This window comes from Chrysemys picta, chromosome 8, assembly GCF_011386835.1.
Source record: "Chrysemys picta bellii isolate R12L10 chromosome 8, ASM1138683v2, whole genome shotgun sequence".
Classification (NCBI taxonomy): domain Eukaryota; kingdom Metazoa; phylum Chordata; order Testudines; family Emydidae; genus Chrysemys; species Chrysemys picta.
This window is the reverse complement of record NC_088798.1, coordinates 14,008,426-14,030,912: the sequence shown is the minus strand read 5'-3', so window position 1 is coordinate 14,030,912 and position 22,487 is coordinate 14,008,426. Positions and strand designations below refer to the sequence as shown.

Below are 22,487 nucleotides of genomic sequence, written 5' to 3'. Positions count from 1 at the left end.
GATGTGAGTGATTGCTGAACCCAGGCTAAAAGGAGATTAGCCTGTAAAAGGGAGCATTATGGAACTGGTGAGGATCTTATCTGTATTTAGTTTAATTAGGTATAATTTGCGCATTTTATTTTATTTTACTTGGTGACTTACTTTGTTCTGTCTGTTACTACTTGGAACCACTTAAATCCTACTTTCTGTATTTAATAAAATCACTTTTTACTCATTAACTAACTCAGAGTATGTATTAATACGTGGGGGAGCAAACAACTGTGCATATCTCTCTATCCATGTTATAGAGGGTGAACAATTTATGAGTTTACCCTGTATAAGCTTTATATAGGGTAAAACAGTTTTATTTGGGTTTAGACCCCATTGGGAGTTGGGCATCTGAGTGCTAAAGACAAGCACACTTCTGTGAGCTGTTTTCAGGTAAACCTGCGGCTTTGGGGCAGGTAATTCAGACCCTGGGTCTGTGTTGGGGGAGTGTCTGGCTCAGCAAGACAGGGTGCTGGAGTCCTGAGCTGGCAGGAAAACAGGAGAAGGGGTAGTCTTTGCGCATGCGGTGGCAGCTCCCAAGGGGGTTTCTGTGATCCAACCCGTCACACCCACCCTATAATATTATGACAGTAGCCTAATGTTTCCAGTAATGATGTCCCAGGCATTGCTTGACTCAAGTGGTCTAGGAAAGAAAAGATTTGAAATGTCCTTACATTTCCCTAATCTTTTTGGACTGGCTCCTCTCAGCTCCACAAACTGCTCCTGCCCCCTCTCTGAGAGATTCAAAGGCCCAGAATAAAGAATATTCCCAGGATTATCTGTTTTTTGTTTTGTTCTATTTCAAGGCCCCAAAGAGACTGAATAAAGGAACAGAACCAATACCATCTGACCAATCAGAGTAGCAATAATGAAATATATTTGCCAAATGCAGTGTGTGTGCACCCCATGAAGTTTGTTTGTGTGAAACATTAATTGAATTGAATCATTTAAAAAATCAAACAAATTCCTAAATTTCAGAGGGGTAGCTGTGTTAGTCTGTATCAGCAAAAACAACAAGGAGTCCTTGTGGCACCTTAGAGACTAACAAATTTATTTGGGCATAAGCTTTTGGGAGCTAGAACTCCCTTCATCAGATGCATGGACTGGAAAATACAGTAGCAGGTATATATACATAGTACATGAAAAGAAGGGAATTGCCTTACCAGGTGGGGTGTCAGTCTATGAGACAATTCAATTAATAGTAGAATACCACGGGAGGAAAAATCACTTTTGTAGTGGTAATGAGGATGGCCCATTTCAAACTGTTGACAAGAAGGTGTGAGTAACAGTAGGGGGGAATTAGTATGGTAAAATTAGGTTTTGTAATGACTCATCCACTCCCAGTCTTTATTCAAGCCTAATTTGATGGTGTCCAGTTTGCAAATCAATTCCAGTTCTGCAGTTTCATGTTGGAGTCCGTTTCTGAAGTTTTTTTGGTGAAAAATTGCCACTTTGAGGTCTGTTATTGAGTGACCAGAGAGATTGAAGTGTTCTACTGGTTTTTGAAGGTTGTAATTCCTGATGTCAGATTTGTGTCCATTTATTCTTTTGAGTAGAGACTGTCCGGTTTGGCCAATGTACATGGCAGAGGGGCATTGCTGGCACATGATGGCATATATCACATTGGTAGATGTGCAGGTGAACGAGCCCCTGATGGTATGGCTGATGTGGTTAGGTCCTATGATGGTGTCCCTTGAATAGATATGTGGACAGAGTTGGCACCTTTGCTGCCTCCTCTTTTTCTCTGTCCAAAGGATAATTTGACCTCTTCTTTAGAAGGCCATATTAAGCGGCCTACCTTTCTTATGTCCATGAGATGAAGAAGTGATAGGTCATAACCCCAGTTTCTCAAACCGTAGCTTCCCCAAAAGGACTCTGTCATTGACTTCTTTCACAGCCTCATTTGGAGTTTTCAGGCAAAGCTGTGAGAAGTGTCATTCTTGAAGTCTTTTTTCCTTATGATCCTTTCCAAGAAAAAAGGAAACTCCTGTGTGTGCAAAAGAAGTAAGTGTGTGTGTGTGTGGATAGATAGATAGATAGATATAGCCAGGACCTTGTTGAAAAAGCCACAAGGTGATACGTGGAAGATTTTCCAAAAGGCCTAGAGCAGCTCTTTGTGAGAAGAAAAAACTTCTAAATATTTCACTGATATTGTGAATGGAAAAAACCACTTTCTTTTCTCAGCTTTTAAAATGCCTTTTTACCCCCATCAGTCTTCCTAGTCCCAGCTAGGGAGCAGGAAGAATATCAGCTCTTTTAGTCCCTCTTGCTCTCCCCACCCAAAACAAAAGCCATAACATGATCCGCATTATACTGTACCCCCACCTAACAATGATCAGCTAATGATTTAAGTACTGGCTGAACCCAGCCAGCCCGAACACACATGAGTGCACAGAGCCTGATTCTCTTCTCACTCATTCTGATGTGACTGTGTATGTGTATATTCAGGACCTGGCCCTGAATACTTTCCCTTGAGTCTACATGCCACTCGGCTGCGTGCGTGTGTTCCCTCTGTGTGCTGTCCCAGCTCTGCGCAGATAGCTGACCCAGCAGACCCGAAGAGAACCCCCAATAACCACAGAGTCTAGAAAGATGCAAAGTCACGTCGACTAGGTTTATTGCGATCTTGGACACAATAGCAGTTCCCTGTAAGTTTCTTGGCCTAACTCAGGGCATACTACGAGAAAGTGCCTCTTGGCAATGGACCCGGCTCAGTCAGTGGCGGGACTTTCCACTGCCCCCTCGGCCGGACAAAGATATCCACTCAGGGATGCATTCTTATACACAGTTACAAACAAGTTACACATCACACCTGACGTATTGAGGTGCAACTCCTTCACGCAGCAAGGTACAACCCCACTACGCAGTAAGGTGCCGCCTCTCACCTTGTACATGTTGGCTCGAACAAAACAACTCCATCCATCATATTCCCCTTTTGGCCCTGTCATTGGGATGGGTCGGCCTGTTCCATGTTATCTGTGGAATGTTCCAGTACAGTGTGTTTTGGTACCATGTTTATACTTTAACTTTGCTAGGTGAATATATATTTATGCAACATCAGCCCTTTTCCTTGCCAGCTTCTGTGAGCAGGGCCTGCCTCTGGCTCACAGCTTAACTTTGCTTTATGTTAGCAAAGTCTTGACCATTACTTTAGTTCAGGCCTCAGATTGGGCCTCTGATAAGGGTTTATATCTCAGGGCCTCCTCTTACTACAGCCACATTAATAAAAGTGTTAGATTGCCCCTGGGGTTGTCCCACCTATCATCTCCATTAAGTAGGGTTACCATTCGTCCGGATTTACCCGGACATGTCCTCCTTTTGTGTGCTAAAAATAGCGTCCGGGGGGAATTTGTAAAGCACTCACAATGTCCGGGATTAGAAGAGCGAGTGGCTGGGAGGGCTGCAGGGAAGTCCCGGGCTGGACTCAGGAGCAGCTGTAGAGGAGCCGGATCCGCCCTGCATTCTGAGCCAGCAGCTCCCTTGCAGCCCAGTCCGGCAGCACTGTGCAGGGCCAGACCGGGTTTTGTTGTGCAGGGCCAGGGACCAGGTTTTGTTGTGCTGGGAAGCTCAGCCACGTGTCCGGCTCGGCTGCACAGAGCCCAACACTCTGTTCTGAGCAGCAGGGTAAGGAGGTCAGGGGGCAGGAAGGTTCTGGAGGTGGAGGTCAAGAAACGGGGGGGGCTTTTTGGGGGGAGTGGAGAAAGTTTTGGGCAGTCAGGGTACAGGTAGGGGGTAGGGTCCTGGGGGGCAGTTGGGGGGGGTCTTAGGAGGGGGCAGTTAGGGGACAAGGAACAGGGAGTCTTAGGTAGGGGGTGGGGTTCTGGAGGGCAGTTAGGAGCAGGGGTCCCAGGAGGGGGCAGTCAGGGGACAAGGAGCAGGGGGGGAGTGTTTGGGAGTTCTGGGGGGGGCTGTCAGGTGGCAGGGGTGGGGAGATGGATCGGAGCAGTCAGGGGACAGGGAGCAGAGGGGTTTAGATGGGTTGGGAGTTCTGGGGGGGGCTGTCAGGGGGTGGGGAGTGGTTGGATGGGGCGTGGGAGTCCCAGGGGTCTGTCTGGGGGTGGGGGTGTGGATAAGGGTTGGGGCAGTCAGGGGACAAGAGGCAGGGAGGCTTAGATAGGGAGTGGAGTCCTGGGGGGCAGTTAGGGGCAGGGGTCCCAGGAGGGGGCAGTCAGGGGACAAGGAACGGGGGGAGGGTTGGGGGTTCTGGGGGGGCGGGAAGTGGGAGGGGCAGGGGCGGGGCTAGGGCGGGGCTCCTCCCGTCCTCTTTTTTTCTTGCTGAAATATGGTAACCCTACATTAAGCGCCTGCCCAATTAAGAGGAGACGCCGTGCAAACAAAAAAGCCTGAAAATATTTTAAAAGACTTAAAAATACAGTTTTACCAATGAAATTCTCTTGCAATTCTTCTGTATTTCTAATTCTTTTAATCTCTCTTTGGAATCTTCTATATTTAAAAAAATCCAGAGTTTGAATGTCACAGCTGATTTGATTATTCATTTGCACCATTAAGCAGCATTTATGCTACTATTTTCTGACTAACTCTTTGGTACTGACACACAACTCTGGAGGTGCACCAGGAGTACTCCTAGCTCAACAGGTTGCAACACACACACCTCTTTGTTTTTTCACCCTTTTCATAACACCCAGTCCCTTCATCAGCCGCCTGCTTTGTTCCACATCAGGACTCACCTTACCATTAGGCAAAATGAGGCGGCCACCTCAGGTGCCAGATTGGGGGCCGGGGGCGCCACTAGAACCCAAATTGTCTGCTGCTGGTGCATATGTATTCTCTCTGCTCTAGAGGCACAGAGATGGTGGAGTGTGGTGCTGGAGGAAGGAGGGCACAAGAGACATAACAGGCAGGCAGGAGGGTGAGAGGGAATAACAGAAAGCAGCAGGAGCTACAGGGACAGAGAGGAGGAGGAGCCTCTTATGTACCTCTCGAGCACCCCCAGGAGCCTGGACTGATTAACACCAGCTTCTCAGAGACCTTCCTGTTTCCTGCTGCTTCCCTGAATCCACTTGAGGAGAACAGGCAGTCAACTGAAGTAGTAGGAGCCAGTTAGGCTCTTAAGATGCTGATATCTTCCCTCACTCAGGCCCTGCTACCAGCCAGCTTATTTGTCCCTTTCAATTGAGTGTTGAGAGCCACTATAGCTGGCACAGACCAGCAGTCATGAGTGAAAGAAGAAAACACCCCTCTGGGGCAGCATTCAGAAAAAGAAAGAAAGCAAAGGAAGCTTTTCTATCTAAGCAGGGAGGAGCTCTCCTGAGATACATAGACACAAATGTTCACGGTGAGCCTTCCAGCCCCAGTGAGAGTGTGAGTGGTGAGGAGATGCCTGATCTTCCAGTTAGTCAGAGTGCAACTAACCTGGCAGCTACTGCAGCATCCATATCTCCATCTCAAATGGATGTAACCATGCACAATCCTGAAGAAAAGTGTAGATCAGAGAAGAGTGTGATGGAGGCACAAGAAACAACTGCTGCTGAGTTTAGTTCCTTAAGTCTAGATGATCCAAGACTATGGACCCACTTGAGCAGTAGCCTGAGGGACTTCCTTGTGCTGCATAAGCCACAGCAAGTGAAAAACTTCATGTTCCCCAAAGACAATGAAAATAGAAGTTTCCATCCAACACATTACTGGTGTGAAATCCCCAATGGTGACAAAGTGGAGAGGCCATGGCTTATGTACTCAAAAACGCAGAATGCTGCATACTGTTTTTGTTGCAAACTCTTCCAGTCTAATGTTACAGCCACATTGGGTTCTACAGGAACAAAGGACTAGAAAAATCTGGTTAGAAATCTGGCATGCCATGAGAAGGCAGCAAATCACCAGAAAGCATTCCATAGGTGGAAAGAACTTGAGATGAGACTAAGGTTAAAGGCCACCATAGATGATCAGCATCAAGAGAAGATTGCATCAGAGTCCCTTTATTGGCAAAATGTTCTGAAAAGGCTCATTGCCATTGTGAGAATGCTTGCTACCCAAAACCTAGCACTGCATGGCACTTCAGATCAGCAGTATGTGCCAAACAATGGAAACTTCCTTAAAATTGTGGAGCTGATGGCTGAGTTTGATGCTGTACTCCAGGAGCATCTAAGAAGAGTCACCACCCAAGAAATGTACACACACCACAACCTTGGAAAACCAATTCAAAAAGAGATCATACAGTTACTGGCAACAAAAGTCAAACAGAAGATTGTGGCAGATCTGAAGTCAGCAAGATATTACTCTGTTATTCTGGACTGCACATCTGACATCAGCCATACGGAACAAATGACTTTAATGGTGCGTTTTGTAACAACAACAGAACCTAGTGAAAATGTCCCTGCAATGGTGACTGTCAGAGTATTTTCTAGAACTTATTGACATTGATGATACTACAGGAGCTCGTTTGACAAATGTGCTTCTTAAAAAGCTGGAAGATACGGGAATTGCGATAGCTGACATGAGAGGTCAGGGCTACGATAATGGTGCCAACATGAGAGGACAGAACAGAGGAGTGCAGACACGGATCCGAGAGTTAAACCCTCGACCTTTTTTCGTCCCATGCAGTTCTCATTCATTGAAATTGGTGGTCAGTGATGCAGCATCAGCTTCTAGTGAGGCTGCTGAATTTTTTAATGTAATTCAAAGCATCTATGTATTTTTCTTTGCATCAACTCATTGAAGGCAAATTTTGAAGCAACATCTGGGGACATCCTCTCTGACACTGAAACCACTGAGTGCCACATGATGGGAAAGTCGAGTGTAGGCGATAAAGCCTATCAAACACCAAATTGGGAAGATAGATGATGCCATAGTTGCCGTTATGGAGGATAATGCTATGACAGGAACTGTTCGTGGGAGAACAGTAGCAGAATCACCAGAAACATACATAACTTCTGTGATTAATCTCTGAACAAAAGTATTGCCAAGATTAAAATGAACAAAGGTATTGTCAATGTTAGGCCTCAAACTTCCGCTTTGCAGAGGTGAAAAGGGCAAGCTTTGCAGAAGTAAGCTAAGACTTGTAGTCAAAATGCACTGCAACCAGATATCACAGTATGCTGACTCCTATAAAGCGAGATAAGTTGTGCCCCCGGGCACAGGTTGTCTAACCCACATTTAAAATAATTGGCTACAGGGAAATAAGTAAGCATAAATTATACAGTCAAAGCGACAACACTAACCACATTAAAGATTTGGCTAACCCTAATTGGTTGGTCTGTTTTAAGACACGGCCAACAGATCAGATAAAAAGTACGAAGGGATGGGACTGCATGTGTGTATCGGTCATAAGGCAAACCTGATCCACACCCCCGGAATCCAACGGACGTGCACTTGTCGACTGTACCTGGCCAGTGCGGAAAATGGCGAACTGAAGGGTAAGGTATTTTCAGACGAATGCAGTATAAGTTTATGGAGTAAAGAAGTCTGGTTGCTCGAGCTACATTAATCTCAAGTTGTATCAATACTATAGTGTTTAGAATAGTAGTAAATAGCTAATGAATAATAACTTTATATGCACTTGTGCTTGTCTTCAGTATAACTTGCCATTTATATTAATCCTTATTCAGTGTTGATCTTTATTCTTGCTTTTCTTATTTTTTCTGTGTTGCCTTTATAGTCAAAAGTCATTAAAAACCCTTTTAAAGAAATAATCAGTAGTTTTAATGTTTCTTATATGGGCACTATCCAACCTCATTACATCTGTGTTGGGTGGTGGGAAATAGTGATCACCCAGGGCAGGGCCGGCTCCAGGGTTTTGGCCGCCCCAAGCAGCCAAAACCAAAAAAAAAAAAAAAAAAAGCCGCGGCCGCCATCGCAATCTGCAGCGGCAATTCGGCGGGAGGTCCTTCACTCCGAGCCGGAGTGAGGGACCGTCCGCCGAATTGCCGCCGAATACCTGGACCTGCCGCCCCTCTCCCAAGCGGCCGCCCCAAGCACCTGCTTGAGAAGCTGGTGCCTGGAGCCGGCCCTGACCCAGGGACCAATTAGGGTCCTGACACGTGCCTCCTTCTTCCTTTATCTCCGCAACTTCAAATTTCTGTGTGGCTTAGTGTTGTGGCTTGACATACTGTTTGAAATAAACGTTGTAAGCAAGAGACTCAAGATGTTGACCTTGATATATCTGGAGCAATGGAACAACTGGATAAAGCAAAGTCATACCTACAGTCTTACCAGTCAGATGAGGGATTTCAAAACGTTCTGAAGAGTGCACAGAAGTTGGCAGAGGAACTTCACACTGAAGCTATTTCCCCACCCATTCAAGAATACAAGAGTGCCCAAAGAAGACATTTTGATTATGAGGCACAGGATAATCCCATAAGAGACCCCAAACAATAATTCAAAGTTGAATTCTTTAACCAGGTGCTAGCTTGTACAATACAGTCAGTTGAACGTTTCATGCAGCTCAAGGAACACAGCAGTATATTTGGGATGTTGTATGATATTCCAAAACTCCTCCCTATACCTGAAGAAGACCTACACCAGCAATGCAGGGCACTAGAGACAGTGTTGACACATGATGACATGTGCGATATTGATGCGAGTGATTTAGGTGATGAACTGAAAGCCCTTCCAAGATACATTTCAGCAGGATCAACTCCAAAGGCTGTTCTGGAATATATGTGCACAAATAAGATGACCATCCTCTTTCCAAATGCTTTTGTTGCTCTGTGCATACTTCTAACATTTCCTGTAACAGTTGCCAGTGGAGAACGCAGCTTCTCCAAGCGGCAGTTAATAAAAACACATCTACGCTCCACAACGACACAGGAGAGGCTGGTTGGACTTGCAACCATCTCAAAAGAGCATGAGCTGGCCCAGACTGTTGACCTTCAGGAACCTATTCAAATCTTTGCAACCAAGAAGGCACGGAAAGCACCATTTTGATTATTCAAACAGATAAAAATGCCAGTGTTTACTATGCAGACAAAAAGTTACATTTGCTATTCAGGCGTTTGAAAGTTAAGTGTTACTTAAAATTTTTGAACAAGGCATTTTAAGTTGTTAGTGCTCCTTTATTGAGGTACGTAGCAGAGTTGTACCATGAGAGGAGTAGAACAGGAAGAAGGCAGAATTGAGACCTTTCAAAGTTTTGGCCCAAGCGAGGGGGCATTGGGGCGTCATCTGAGCTCCCCGCCTCAGGTACCAAAATGGTGTGGGCCGGCCCTGTTCCACGTTAGCCGTTCTTGCTCTTATCTTGGGCCTGTTTCCATAATCCTCTCCCACTGATGGTGCCAGCTAGCTCCTCCTAGTGCTTCCACACTCCCCAAAAGGTGGTCTTCTGGCCCTGCCTCTCTCTTGATGGACCTGAAGCCTTTCACCTCTCTGTGATCTGCCATTCCACTTTCCGCCTTTAGACTCCAGGTGCACCTGACTCTCCCATTGGCCTCTGCACTGCCACTGCCCTTCAAGGTTTCTAAGAGAACATTGGAGTGGAAAGTGTCTCCAGTCCTCCCCTGTCCTGGTCCCATCCATCCTTTCCGGATCTAGGGAACCCCATCCATGCAGAAGAGGTTTTGGGGCAAGGAGTAAACATACCTTCACAGATGCACAGCGAGGTATGTTTCACAGCATTTATACCTAATTTTGCTCTCTGCTCCTTGGTCTCAAGTGTTTTGATCCGCAAGGCACTAAATTCTAGATAATTTCCTTTCATTGTCAGCACAAATATACAGTATATTTGTAATGTTCTCTCCTATTCTTCATTAGCTCTGAGGCTGTGTGATCTGAGCAGAGTACTGGTTTGAAGGATATGCTGCTGCTGAGAAGAAACACTTGGTTTCACATGAACACAAATCTGAGTTTGCCTTCATTGCATTGATCAAACTGTAGCAGCAAATAAAGCTTGTAATTAAAACAATGGGGTGATACATCTCTCTGGTTTATCAATGACTCAATTCTGCCTTTTAGAAGACTTTAGTACTAAAGAAAGGCATATAATGGGTGTTGTGTTCAACCTACCTTAAGGGCAAGATGCAGCTAATAAGCACCTTGCTACTGGCTCAAACTAACATGTACAATAATATGTTGTGGTTTTTTTGTTTTCACTAAGACCAGTGTACAGTGTTCCACCCTAAAAACTTCACACAAGCTCCTGAAGAGCCTAGCAAATGCAGCATGATTTAATGGTGTGGAAATATGTCTCACAGCCTAAGCAACTTCGGAACATCCAGCAGCCTGTATGGCCAGCCACTAAATGCCACAGTATCTTCGGCAGTAGCCCAGCCCGCACCCACTCAGGCGTACTGGTGCCATTAAACTCAGCCTGTCCTGAATGAATGGAGTCAGGGCTTTCCTTCTAGCTGATGCACAGTTTTCAGCAAGGCTGGAATGAGGTTTATGAAGAACAGAGAGAAATGGATTTACTCCGATTTCAAAAATAAATTAAAGGGCAGGGTACTGCAGTCTCAAAGCGGATTATTGTTGAGAGTTGTACCCCAGAAGCAGTCTCTGTCTATAGTACATACAAAGAGTGCCATCTACTGGCACATAGGGATAAGATCTGCATATTGTTCATAAATATGAACGTCCCAAAGTTGCTGTCACATTGCAAGATCACTTTTAGCTGAGTAGGTGTTAACCGAGAGGTGGGCAAACTTTTTGGGCCGAGGGCCACATCTGGGTGGGGAAATTATATGCAGGGCAGGGGGTTGGGGTGCAGGAGGGAGTGAGGGGTGTGGGAGGGGGTGCAGTGTGCAGGAAGGGGCTCAGGGCAAGGGATTGGGGCAGAGGAGGGGTGCAGGGTGTATGAGGGGGTTCAGGACAGGGGTGTGGGGTGCAGCAGGGGGCTCAGGGAAGGGGGTTGGGGTGCACGGGTGCGGGGTGCGGCAGGGGGCTCAGGGCAGGGGGTTAGGGTGCCGGAGCGGTGCATGAGGGGGCTCAGGGCAGGGAGTTCGGCTGCAGGAGGGGTGTGAGGTGCAGGCAGGGGGCTTAGGGCAGGGAGTTGGGGGGTGGGGTGCAGGAGATGTTTGAGTTCTGGCCCAGCGCCGCTTACCTAGAGTGCCTCCGGGGTGGCAGCGGTGCTCACCGGGGCCAGGGCAGGCTCCCTGCATGCCTGCCCTGTCCCTGTCTCTGTGCCATTCCAGGAAGCGCTGCGTCCCGGGGAGTGGGGGGTCGCAGAGGGCTCTGCGTGCGCTGCCCTTGCCAGGTACCTCCCCTGAAGTTCCCATTGGCCAGGGTTCCCCATTCCTGGCCAATGGGAGCTGCGGGGGGTGGTACCTGGAGGCAAGGGCAACACACATGGAGACCTTTGCTCCCCCCCCCCCCCCGCCCAAGGGCCACTTCTGAGAGCGGCACGGGGCCTGCAGCGTCATGGGGGGCAATCCCGCGGGCCGGATCCAAAGCCCTGAGGGACCGAATCCAGCCCGCGGGCCTTAGTTTTCCCGCTCCTGTGTTAACGACTACTGTACAGCCTGGTCAATTCTCTTCTATGATGTGCGTTCTGTGGGCTTAAGGAGAACATGGACTGCTCTCACTGGGAAAGATAACAGTAGCCAATCAGTTAAAAAGGAAAAGAGAGTTCATGAGTGCTGAGGCCATTAATTCTCTTATTGCTAGATTAACCGGTCTTTTCCTTGGGAAATCTGCTCTGAAGAAAATTGGCTCAGTGTTGAGACAAAAGACAGAACCCTTTAGGCTATTCTCTAGGGAAGATATGTCCCGTGATAACAGAAGTCTGGCATGTCCCTAGGATTCTGATAAATCGCTCACTTAGGCCTTGGCTACACTGGCGCTGTACAGCGCTGCAACTTGCTATGCTCAGGGGTGTGAAAACACACCCTCCATTCCCCCCCCCCCTCCCCCCCCGCGCGCAGCGAGTACAGCGCTATAAAGCGCCAGTGTAATCAGAGCCTGCAGTGCTGCACGCCACTCCCCTCGGAGAGGTGGAGTACTTACAGCACTGCGAGAGAGCTTTCGCAGCGCTGGTGGCGCGACTACACTCGCGCTTCGCAGCGCTGCCGCGGCAGTGCTGGGAAGTCCTGAGTGTAGCCAAGGCCTAAGAAGGGGAGACACCTCGCTATGAAATACGTTTGGACTTGTTTAGAGAGGATGTTTGTTTTTACTAAGCTCTGCTACCTGGTGAGAAGGAAGAAGCTCTTTCCCTCAGGGGAAATGTCTGCTGTCATCTCTCTGATGGCGCTTATTTATGTTTGAGGAGGAATAGACATGCTGTCTGATTTATAATGGATAGGACTGGTGGACTGATGAAATACAATAGCTGTACCCTTCATTCTTCCTACTGATAAAGAGGAAAGGATTTGTGTAAAAGAAAAGGCCTGACAGAGAACCATGGAATAGAAATAGGGAGATGTCCAAGGATAAGAGCACAGGATAGATTCAGGGCATCTGGCTTCTAGTCCCAATTCAGTGATAACTGGTCTTGCTGTGCATTCATTTACTCCTCAGTAAAATGGATAAAATTGATAAGTACTTAGCACCTGTATAACACTTTACAAGCAGTAATTAGTTAATGGATCCTCCCAGGTCTGTGTGGCGTAGGTGGTATTTTACAACCAAATCTTTCCATGGCTTGGGCTGTGTACCTTGAAGCTGGGAGTTTTGTCTGTGGGGGAGGAAGGACTGCATGATCTGACCTTGCACGCCCCAATGGACAGCTGCAGAACATACTGACATATATGACTGACAAGAAAATGTTGCAGTTGCCTAGTATTAAATGGCAGTGGTGGGAGCAACACACAGAATTCACATACTGATTAAACCATCTCACTTTGAGATTGACTGACACACCTCTTTCTTTATGCAAAAATAGTTTGCACTGGATACCAAAGGGGACTGTGGTAAGAAGTTAGCAATACAAAAGGCATGATGCATGCAGGTGAAGTACTAAAGCAGAGATGCTAATGTCATGGGGAAATCTGCATGAGTCAGACAAGCAGGATTTATCCCTACAAATGTAGAACCTCCTAGATATATAGTGATGGCCAAACTCTACTGCTATTGCAGCCAGTGGGAGTTTTATAACCGACAGCACTAGGGGTAAAGCTTGGCTAATGCAGAACACTTTTAAAAATCCCACCCTATATATCTAGGAGGTTCTACACATGTAGGGGCAAATCCTGCTTGTCTTACTCATGAGGAATTCCCAATGACATTAATCGAAGTCTGGTATTAAAGGGAAGTAGAGATTTGGGGTCTAACAGTTAAGGAGAAGCGCCGTTCCTGGGTAATATGAGCAACTGGAATTCTGTTCCCATTTAAAGAAATTTTTAAAATAGTGTAAAGCCCTCTGTGATTAGGAGGCTGCATGTCTTGTGCAGAATCAGCACTTCAGGAAACTTCTGTACCCTTAACTCAGTGTATGTGAGTTTATGACGTAAAGAACAAGACAACCTTCCACTCTGAAGAGCCATTTTGAAAAACCCTACCCATATCTAATCTACATGTGAGGCCTTACAGGGGCTTCTTTGTCTTGCCTATTAGCATGGGCTAGCCACTTGAGTAGAGGCCCAGGATACCACGTGGGCTTGTACAGACCATGCTCAGGTACGTTTACACATACCGCAGTAAAACCTATGACTGCAGTGAAGACATATGCAGAAAGAGACCCCCCCCCCCCCCCAAAAAAAAGGCAGATGGATAATTCAAGTAATGTTAATGTCCTGGAATTTTTAGCATTTCAGTGTCTGTTTGGAAAAGTCTTTCTACAGGAATTCAATAGAATTCTCCTTGCAGGGCAGAAAAATCTCCCATCAGGTAGTAAATTTTAAAGCTTTATTACCAGAGAATTGACAATTAAAGAAAAAACCTCTTAGGATTAGAATTTTTGGGGGGCAAAAAAATCCTCATTGCATTTTCTTGACTGTCGGGCTTCTTTGGTTAGCTATTTTGTGGTGTTCACAGATTATGAAAAATAGTTTCATATGTTACCTACACTATGCTTTTAAATTAATGTTGGTTTTGTTTCTTCTATATAATGGTTATATTTGTTAACAAAAATCTTGACGAATAAATTTTTAAAAAAGAAAAGCAAGCAGAAGAAAGACAGGGAAAGAGGAAAGCTGATGATGTTGTCAAGATGGAGGGCCAGAAGTGCTAAAGTCTGCTCCTGGCTCTGCCACAGACTTCTTGTGTGACCTTAGACAAGTCACTTGACTTCTCTCTACCCTAGTTTCACCATTCCCAGAAATGTTGAATAGCTAAGTTAACGAACCTTTGTAAAGTGCATTGAGATTCTTCAATAGGAGGCACTAGAGAAATGCAAATTATTATTATAATTTTCTTCATCAAAATCAAAATCCAGAGATCGATAGCCAAGCCAGGTGCTGGCTAGAGGTAGGGAAAGCAAGATGAAGGTTCCTGCCTACGACCAGCATTTGCAGAGATTGCAGAGATAGTCCAGTGGGTGTAATAGCATAGCACCCCCCTCCCCCACCCCCCATAACCCCTGGTGGAAGGACAGGAAGATCCATGTAGTGGTGAATCCCTGTTCTCTTTTTGCTCTTCCGTGCCCCACCTACGCATCATGTATGTTTTACCTGACAATCTTCCCCTAGAGCAGGGGTAGGCAACCTATGGCACGCGTGCCAAAGGCGGCATGTGAGCTGATTTTCAGTGGCACTCACACTGCCGGGGTCCTGGCCACCGGTCCGGGGGGCTCCGCATTTTAATTTTAAATGAAGCTTCTTAAACATTTTAAAACCCTTATTTACTTTACATACAACAATAGTTTAGTTATATATTATAGACTTCTAGAAAGAGACTTTCTAAAAACGTTAAAATGTATTACTGGCACCCGAAACCTTAAATTAGAGTGAATAAATGAAGACTTGGCACACCACTTCTGAAAGGTTGCCAACCCCTGCCCTAGAGGAATGCCTCCTCTCTGTGCCTGCCAGCAGCAGGGGAGGGAGGTCACAGGAAGATAATATGGGCACCAGGGGATGGATCACTTGATGATTACCTGTTCTGTTTATTCCCTCTGGGGCACCTGGCATTGGCCACTGTCTGAAGACAGGATACTGGGCTAGATGGACCTTTGGTCTGATCCAGTATGGCTGCTCTTATGTTCTTATGAGTCCTGGGGATCCAAAAGTCAAACATGGGGCCTGATTTTTTTCAGAGTTGTGAGAAACTGCAGCTCCTCCTGTTGGAGGTGCAGGCTTTCAGCTCTTCTGAAATCCAGCCCTCCAGAAATTCTCCTTACTGCTATGACCCATCATTACACAGCTCATCCCTGGGGCAAGGGTGGAGAGGAGAGATCTCCTGGGGGAGAACCCCATATAGAATATGATGCCCCAGAAAATAGCATAAGGCTTTCTTGTACAATACAAGAGTTTTTGGCAAAGGCGACAACAATGATTTACAGAACACTGCTGAGGTTCAGAATTAAATGCAATAAGAAGGTATAGTGCTTTCCTCCGGCACCACTCTGCCTGTTTGTAGTGATATAACCCGAGGCCTTCAGCAAATGCAGTAACAGTATTTAGGTTGTTAGCTCCACGGGGCAGGGGTTTACAGGTTCTTAAACAGAGCAGAGCACGTTGCTGGCTTTTTTTCAAACTGTTAGCCACAGCAGCAAGAAGATAGGTAACTGTGCTGCACCGTGGCAAGCCAGCCTATGTCTGAAAATGGATCCACCTTGGAGTATGGACACCTATTGAGACTTAGTTTGTCCTGTCACTTACCCTGCCCCCAACTCTCTACTGCTCACTTGTAGACCTTCCCACCCCTGCCCCCATTCTCCAATCAGGGTTCTACTCCAGAACCCTCTTACCTCTCAGTCTTGTCCTTCCCTTCCCATACACCAACTGAAACCTTCCACCTAACCCCTGAACTCCACTCCTGATCATTCCCAACCCATCTCTTCCTTCTGCATCCTGCCCTCTGCACACCCATTACTAACCTTGCCCCCACTCACACACAAGCTCTTTGCACCTGGAACCTCACTCATACACCACTGATAACTCCTGCCCCCAGACAATCCACATGCCTGTCCTTCCCTTCCCACCTGCCTTCAACCCCCTCCCTCTAGTCTCTGCCCTGCCCTCACATAAGCTTTCTCAATTTGGCAGACAAAAGGTTGCATAGTGAATGACCCTACTGCAGAGCTCAGGTTGCACAGCTGTAGTGCTGCTTCTTGCCACTTCAGAATCTGAGGCTGTGGAAGGTCCTGAGGTGCTATAGACAGCTATACAATTTACACTGCCCCAGGCATGACCCTGTGCTGCTATGCCCTGATGACAATATCCTAGAAGTTCTGAACAGGGTGGTCCATCTGAGTGAGGCAGGGCTGTCTCCAGGTGAAGATATTCTGCACTCCACCCCTCTGAGAGACTAGACAGGGAGGAGCCAGGGCTGAGTGCTGCAAGACTGGTGCTCAGGTGTACTGTGCATGCCCCACCTCCCCTGGGCTTTTACTCCTACAGCGCTCTGCAGTGTAATTACTAACAGCTGCTGGGGCGAGAGGACGTGAATCTCTGTAAACGCTGGCTGGAGACAGTGAAAGTAAAATATGCTACAAAGCTGAGCTCTTCGGATGGGTGTTGGACAGCTGAGAAGACATGGAAGTAGTAAGTGTTGCTGCCTTTTGGCTTTGCAATGTGCTAGGGCTAATGGATATTCCCCTGTCTCGTGACATGTTTGCTGTTTGACTTTCTTGCTTTGCTTTGTAGTTTCAGGCGATTGCCTTAGTGAATAGGCAACAGGTGTGGAAATAACTGACTTCTGAGCATTGCCTGAGGAGAACATCCCAGACAGCCTGTCTGCTCTCTGTTTTTTCTGGTTAGCTGGGGTCTCTTGTCCTGCTCCTATGGTGGAAAAAAAATGTCACTTAAGGGGTTGGGGAAGAAACTTCAGCTGGGGGTGTTGTGTTCTCCATTAACTCTTCCTGTTTCTTCTAGCTCTGCTATTAGCCTGTACTGAGCTCCTCCTCTCCATTTCCTCCTAAGCACGGGTGGATGTGCGGGAAAAATCTAGGGAGCTAATTAACACCCTGAGCACATTTTATTGTGAAATAGAGCAGTCCGGGAAGTATGTGGCAAGCCTTCAGCTAGCTGTGTTGAGTGTGTCGTGCAGGGTCAGAGTGCAGTTGGGATTCAACGTTCAACAAGACAAGTGCCTTTTGATCCATTTTCTGTTCAGACTTCACCAACCAATAACTTTCACAAAGGGGGATTGCAGTTCTTCCTTTCAAATCTGTCATGTGTACTGTCTGAGTGGAGTTATGCTTTCTGATACCAAAATATTAAATTGCCAGTTATCCTACAGTGTATAGACTAGTCCTAGCTAGACACTATTACCAGCACCAAAACCCCCAGCTGTTCCTCTTTCTAAGACAGATCCTCTGGTTTGCTTTATTCATTTATTTTATTGGGAGATATTTATATTGGACTAGCAATTTATTTGCAAGGGGGAGGTCAGTTTAAGTTTAATCTCCCTTCTCCAACCCCTCCATAAACTAACTGTTCCCTGGCTGTAAAACATCAGTAGCTTTCAAGCCTGAGAATGACTGTTTCCTTTTTTTTTTTTTAAGTTGTTAAGCATATTATGACTACAGCGGGGCAAATAATTCACTGATTACTTGCTGCAAGTTTCTGGCAATCTTTTAAATATAGTAACTTACTGATTTACTTACTCTTTCATTGCTTGCCTGTCTCTAATTTATAGCTAGCTACCTCTGACCACAGCCTTGAGGCCTTTGATTTGCTCTCAGAGGGCTGACACGGAGACTTGGTATATAGGGACTGCTAGCTTGCATTGAGAAATGTGTGACGGGTTGGATCACAGAAACCCCCTTGGGAGCTGCCACCTAATGTACCAAGACTACTTCTATTCCTGTTTTGCCTGCCAGCTCAGGACTCCAGCACCCTGTCTTGCTGAGCCAGACACTCCCGTCTGCTCCAACACGGACCCAGGGTCTGAATAACTTGTCCCAAAGCTGCAAGTTTACCTGAAAACAGCTTACAGACGTGTGCTTGTCTTTAGCACTCAGATGCCCAACTCCCAATGGGGTCTAAACCCAGATAAATCTGTTTTACCCTGCATAAAGCTTATGCAGGGCAAACTCATAAATTGTTCACCCTCTATAACACTGATAGAGAGAGATGCACAGCTGTTTGCTCCCCCAGGTATTAATACATACTCTGAGTAAATAAAAAGTGGTTTTATTAAATACAGACAGTAGGATTTAAGTGGTTCCAAGTAGTAACAGACAGAACAAAGTAAGTCACCAACAAAAATAAAATAAAATGTGCAAATCTATGTCTAATCAAACTAAATACAGATAAGTTCCTCACCAGTTCCAGAATGCTCCCTTTTACAGGCTAATCTCCTTTTAGCCTGGGTCCAGCAATCACTCACACTCCCTGTAGCTACTGTCTAGGGTTACCATACGTCCGGATTTTCCCGGACGTGTCCGGCTTTTTGGGGCTCAAATCCCCGTCTGGGGGGAAATCCCAAAAAGCCAGACATGTCCGGGAAAATAGGGAGGGAGGGCTCGGCGGTGCTCAGCCGGGGCCTCTGGGGCCGGGGCCGGCGCCGGCGCTCGGCAGGAGCCGGGGCCGGTGCTGGGCCGGGATCGCGGGGCCAGTGCCGCGGGGCCAGTGCCGGTGCGGTGCCGGGCCGGGGTCGCGGGGCCGGGGGCACGGTGCCGGGCCAGGAACCGGGGGTGCGGTGCCGGGCCGGGGTCCAGGCCGGGCCAGGAGCCGGGGGCGCGGTGCCGAGCCGGGGGCGCGGGGCCGGGCCAGGAGCCGGGGTCGCGGGGCCAGGCCGGGGTCGCGGGGCCCGAGCCAAGCCGGGCGGGAGACGCCGGGGCCAGAGCCTATTGGCCTGGGCCGGCCAGCCAGCCACCGAAGGGAGCCGCTCGGCCAGGAGGGCCGGACGGAGCCGCGCCACACCCCACCCCAGCCTACCTGCTGCCTCCCTGTTTCAGGCTTCCCGCGAACATTTGATTCACGGGAAGCAGGGGAGGGAGCGTTCAGGGGAGGGGGCAGAGTTGGGGCGGGGCTGAGGGCGGGGAAGGGGCGGGGTTGGGGCGGGTCCGGGTCCCCATGGAGTGTCCTCCTTTTTAAAAACTAAAAGATGGTAACCCTACTACTGTCCTTTGTTCTCTCCCTTCAAGTATCCTGGGGGGGTGGAGAGGCTCCTTCCTTAACCAGCTGAAGACCAAATGGAGGGGTCTCCCATGGGTTTAAATAGACTCTCTCTTGTGGGTGGAGACCCCGCTCCTCCCTCCTATGCAAAGTCCAGCTCCAAGATGGAGTTCTGGAGTCACCTGGGCAAGTCACATGTCCCTGCATGACTCGGTCTTTACAGGCTGAAGCCATTGTCCACATGGAATCTTGCAGAAGTCTCCAGGAAGACTTCTTATGTGGATTGGAGCATTCCAAGATGCATTGCTCCCCAAGTGTTTCCTGATCAGGTACTTAACCTGGCGAATTCCTTCCTAAAGAAGCTGACCAAATGCCTCACAAAGCTTATTTAGAAACCAAGCCAGTATACAGCCCATATTCTTAACCTCAAGTAGAAAATGATATATATGTACAAATAGGATGAATAGATATAGTAGACCATAACCTTTACAGAGATATATTACATGGCACAGGCAGCACAAAACATATTCCAGTTATGTCATACATACATTTATAAGCACACCCCTCCCCCCCATAAAGCCTTATGGGGTACACTGTCACAAAATGTACTTACAGATTGAGGTGCTGCTTTGTTTTTAAGGCTGCACCTTGCTTAGCACTGAGGTCCGCCACATGGTCCATCTGAGTTTAACTGACTGTTCTCACACAGGCTGAATCTGTGCAAAGGGTTTGCATTGAGTGTTGGACCCACTCAGATCAGTCAGGTTTGAAGTTATCCTGATTCTGACAGGAGGATGTTTACACAGCTAAAAGGCCTGTGAATCCTACCAGGACACCTCAATTCTACTCCTTTCTCCACCCAACATTCCCTGGAAGTCCAGTACCCTTTACCCTGTTTGGTCACCTGGTGCTCCTGGAGACCCATCTCGTATCTTTTGGAGACAGGCCTGTACCACTCCTGCAAAATCTCCTGTGGCTCTTGGAAGCCCTAGGAAAAGACCTATCCCCACCCAGAACAGGCAACTGAGAAGAAAAATACATCCTCTACCCCTGCAGTAGTTTTATATTGGCAAGTGGCAGATGGGGGGGGCTTTACTTCTAAGCTCCTCTGATGCCTGGAATTGAAGCTCCCTAACTCTGTGAATGCTTGATTCCCAGGGAGCCCTGACACTACTGTTACATGCCATTTAAATTAATACATGGGCCAAAGGTGTTACCAGAACCTAGTTAAGGAGCAACATTAAACAGTTTAAAAGAAGGTTCTGGTTTGGTGTACAGTGACCTCAATCTGCTTAGTACCATGGCAAATACCATTAAAAATCTTTTTAATCCGGGGTCGGCAACCTTCGGCCCACAGCCCATCAGGGTAATCTGCTGATGGCCGTGAGGCGTTTTGTTTACGTTGACCATCGGCAGGCACAGCCCCCACGCAGCTCCCAGTGGCTGCGGTTCACCGTTCTCGGCCAATGGGAGCTGTGGGAAGTGGCCCGGGCCTCAGGGATGTGCTGGCCACTGCTTCCCGCAGCTCCCATTGACTGGGAATGGTGAAACGTGGCCACTAGGCGCTGCGGGGGGCTGTCCCTGTGGACGGTCAACGTAAAGAAAACGTCTCGCGGCCCACCAGCGTATTATGCCGATGGGCCGCGTGCCAAAGGTTGCCGACCCCTGCTTTAACCTTTTATTAAAGATGAAGAAAAGAGGGAAAAACAGTGAAAGCATTTGAAATGAAGATCTTACGTAAGGCTTTCATTTTAACAACATCTTTTGTTCCCTTGCCCTTACACTGGAGTGTTTTTGTTTTTAGAAGGAAAGTCGCCTTTGTTTGACGGTCTCTTTGGTGTGAAAGACTGTAATCAGGGCCGGCTCCAGCATTTCTGCCGCCCCAAGCAAAAAAAAAAAAAAAAGCCGCGATCGCGACCGGTGGTGGCAATTGGAGGGGGGGGGGGGGGGGAAAGCTGCGATTGGTGGCGGCAGTTCGGCGGCAGGTCCTTCGCTCCTAAAGGGAGCCGCCCCCGAATTGCCGCACGTGCCGCCCCTCTCCCTTGGCCGCCCCAAGCACCTGGTTGTTAAGCTGGTGCCTGGAGCCGGCCCTGACTGCAATAACTGTCCTCGTGAGGAAAAGAGAATTTAGTTGAGATGGGCTGGAGATGCTGCTGTTGCTGTTTAAGTCTAATCCTGTATCCTAGAGGACAAAAAAAGACACATACGAGAGGGGAGAGAAAAGAATAGCCAAGGTAGAAAACACAGCTTGCAACCTCGCTGCTGGTGAAACACAGGCCCAGCACGTGGCCTTATCGGTCACACTGAGACCCAACTTATAGCAGGATTGGGCTGCTTAGGGCATTGCTGTTGTCTCATTCTGGTCACAAGCTTACAATAGTGTTGCAAAAAATACTGTCTTGTCAGGCTAAGCCAGACTTGTATTAAGCAGAAGGAAAGAGAGAAAAGAGAAGAAATAAGGTGAGGCAGGAAAAGGACACGGCGGGGGGGAGGGGCGGGGGAGAATGATACCCCACCACTTGAGATGTGAAACTGTATGTCAAATGACTTCCTCTCTGGCCCAATTTGGTCAGGACATCTCAAGATTAGGGTGAGAAGGCTTGGAGTTCTGGGGGAGGGTAGGCGTGGCAACAGCCATAATGGTGAAGCTCACTCCAGTAGCCAAGTTTCTCCCTGACAAAGTCTTTCCTTAAGGACCCCCAAAAGGGAGTGATGGGCGAAATATCCTGTCATTGTTTTGTCCACTAATCAGGTCTAGTTTCCAACACATCAGTTCTGGTTCACCATTTCTAGTTCCACGCTCTTCTTATTTACCCAGCATGATCTTAATGCAGTCCTTGAGTTCTATCAGCGGGCCTCTTCGTTTGGACTGATTCATTCTTTCTGTCTGCCTTCTGCAACTCTTGCTACCAGCATTTGTTGTGTTATAGATTATTGTGACATCTTATGAAATTACACTCGCTTTTTACAATTGAACTCACAATTAGAGGAAATTTGTTATCACAATAGTACCATGCTAATTTTTACAGGTTACTCTCTGCCTGTGGTGTTTTCCTTTCCTACCACATTGTGTGCTTTGGTTGCTATCTTAGGGTGTGCTTCAGGCTATTTCCTATTTCTCCTCCAGAAATTCATGGGGATTTGGGGAAGCAGTGACCCTACATTAGGAAGAACCTCGAGAGACCTGGTAGGTTGGTAGGAGTGGAGGGCCACCATGGATTTCATTGTGAAACTGACCTCTCTAGGATTTGCCTACTTAGCATGTGCTTGAGATGGGACTTTTTTTTTTTTTTTTTTTTTTAAAGAGCCTCCCTTTTCTTTATCTCCACTATTAAGTGTGGGCTTCTACAATGTCCTCATTCAGACTTGGTCTTGTTTCCATAATAGGCACCCTACTGCATGGAATCTGTTAGATCT

The 22,487-nt window shown here is 47.4% G+C and overlaps 1 protein-coding gene across 5 annotated transcripts in view; it reads left to right on the top strand.

Moving 5' to 3' along the window:
- The window catches only part of FYB2 (FYN binding protein 2), a 71,461-nt gene that overhangs the window by 6,283 nt on the left and 42,691 nt on the right, over window positions 1-22,487 (top strand). The window contains exon 1 of one of the 5 annotated variants that reach the window (XM_024104879.3): window positions 16,397-16,550. The exons of the other annotated variants lie outside the window; for them this stretch is intronic. Within the exon in view, the coding sequence (XP_023960647.2) occupies window positions 16,542-16,550 (9 nt within the window). The 5' untranslated portion in view covers window positions 16,397-16,541. Of the gene's footprint in view, window positions 1-16,396; window positions 16,551-22,487 lie in introns of those variants that run through there. 5 annotated transcript variants of the gene reach the window in all.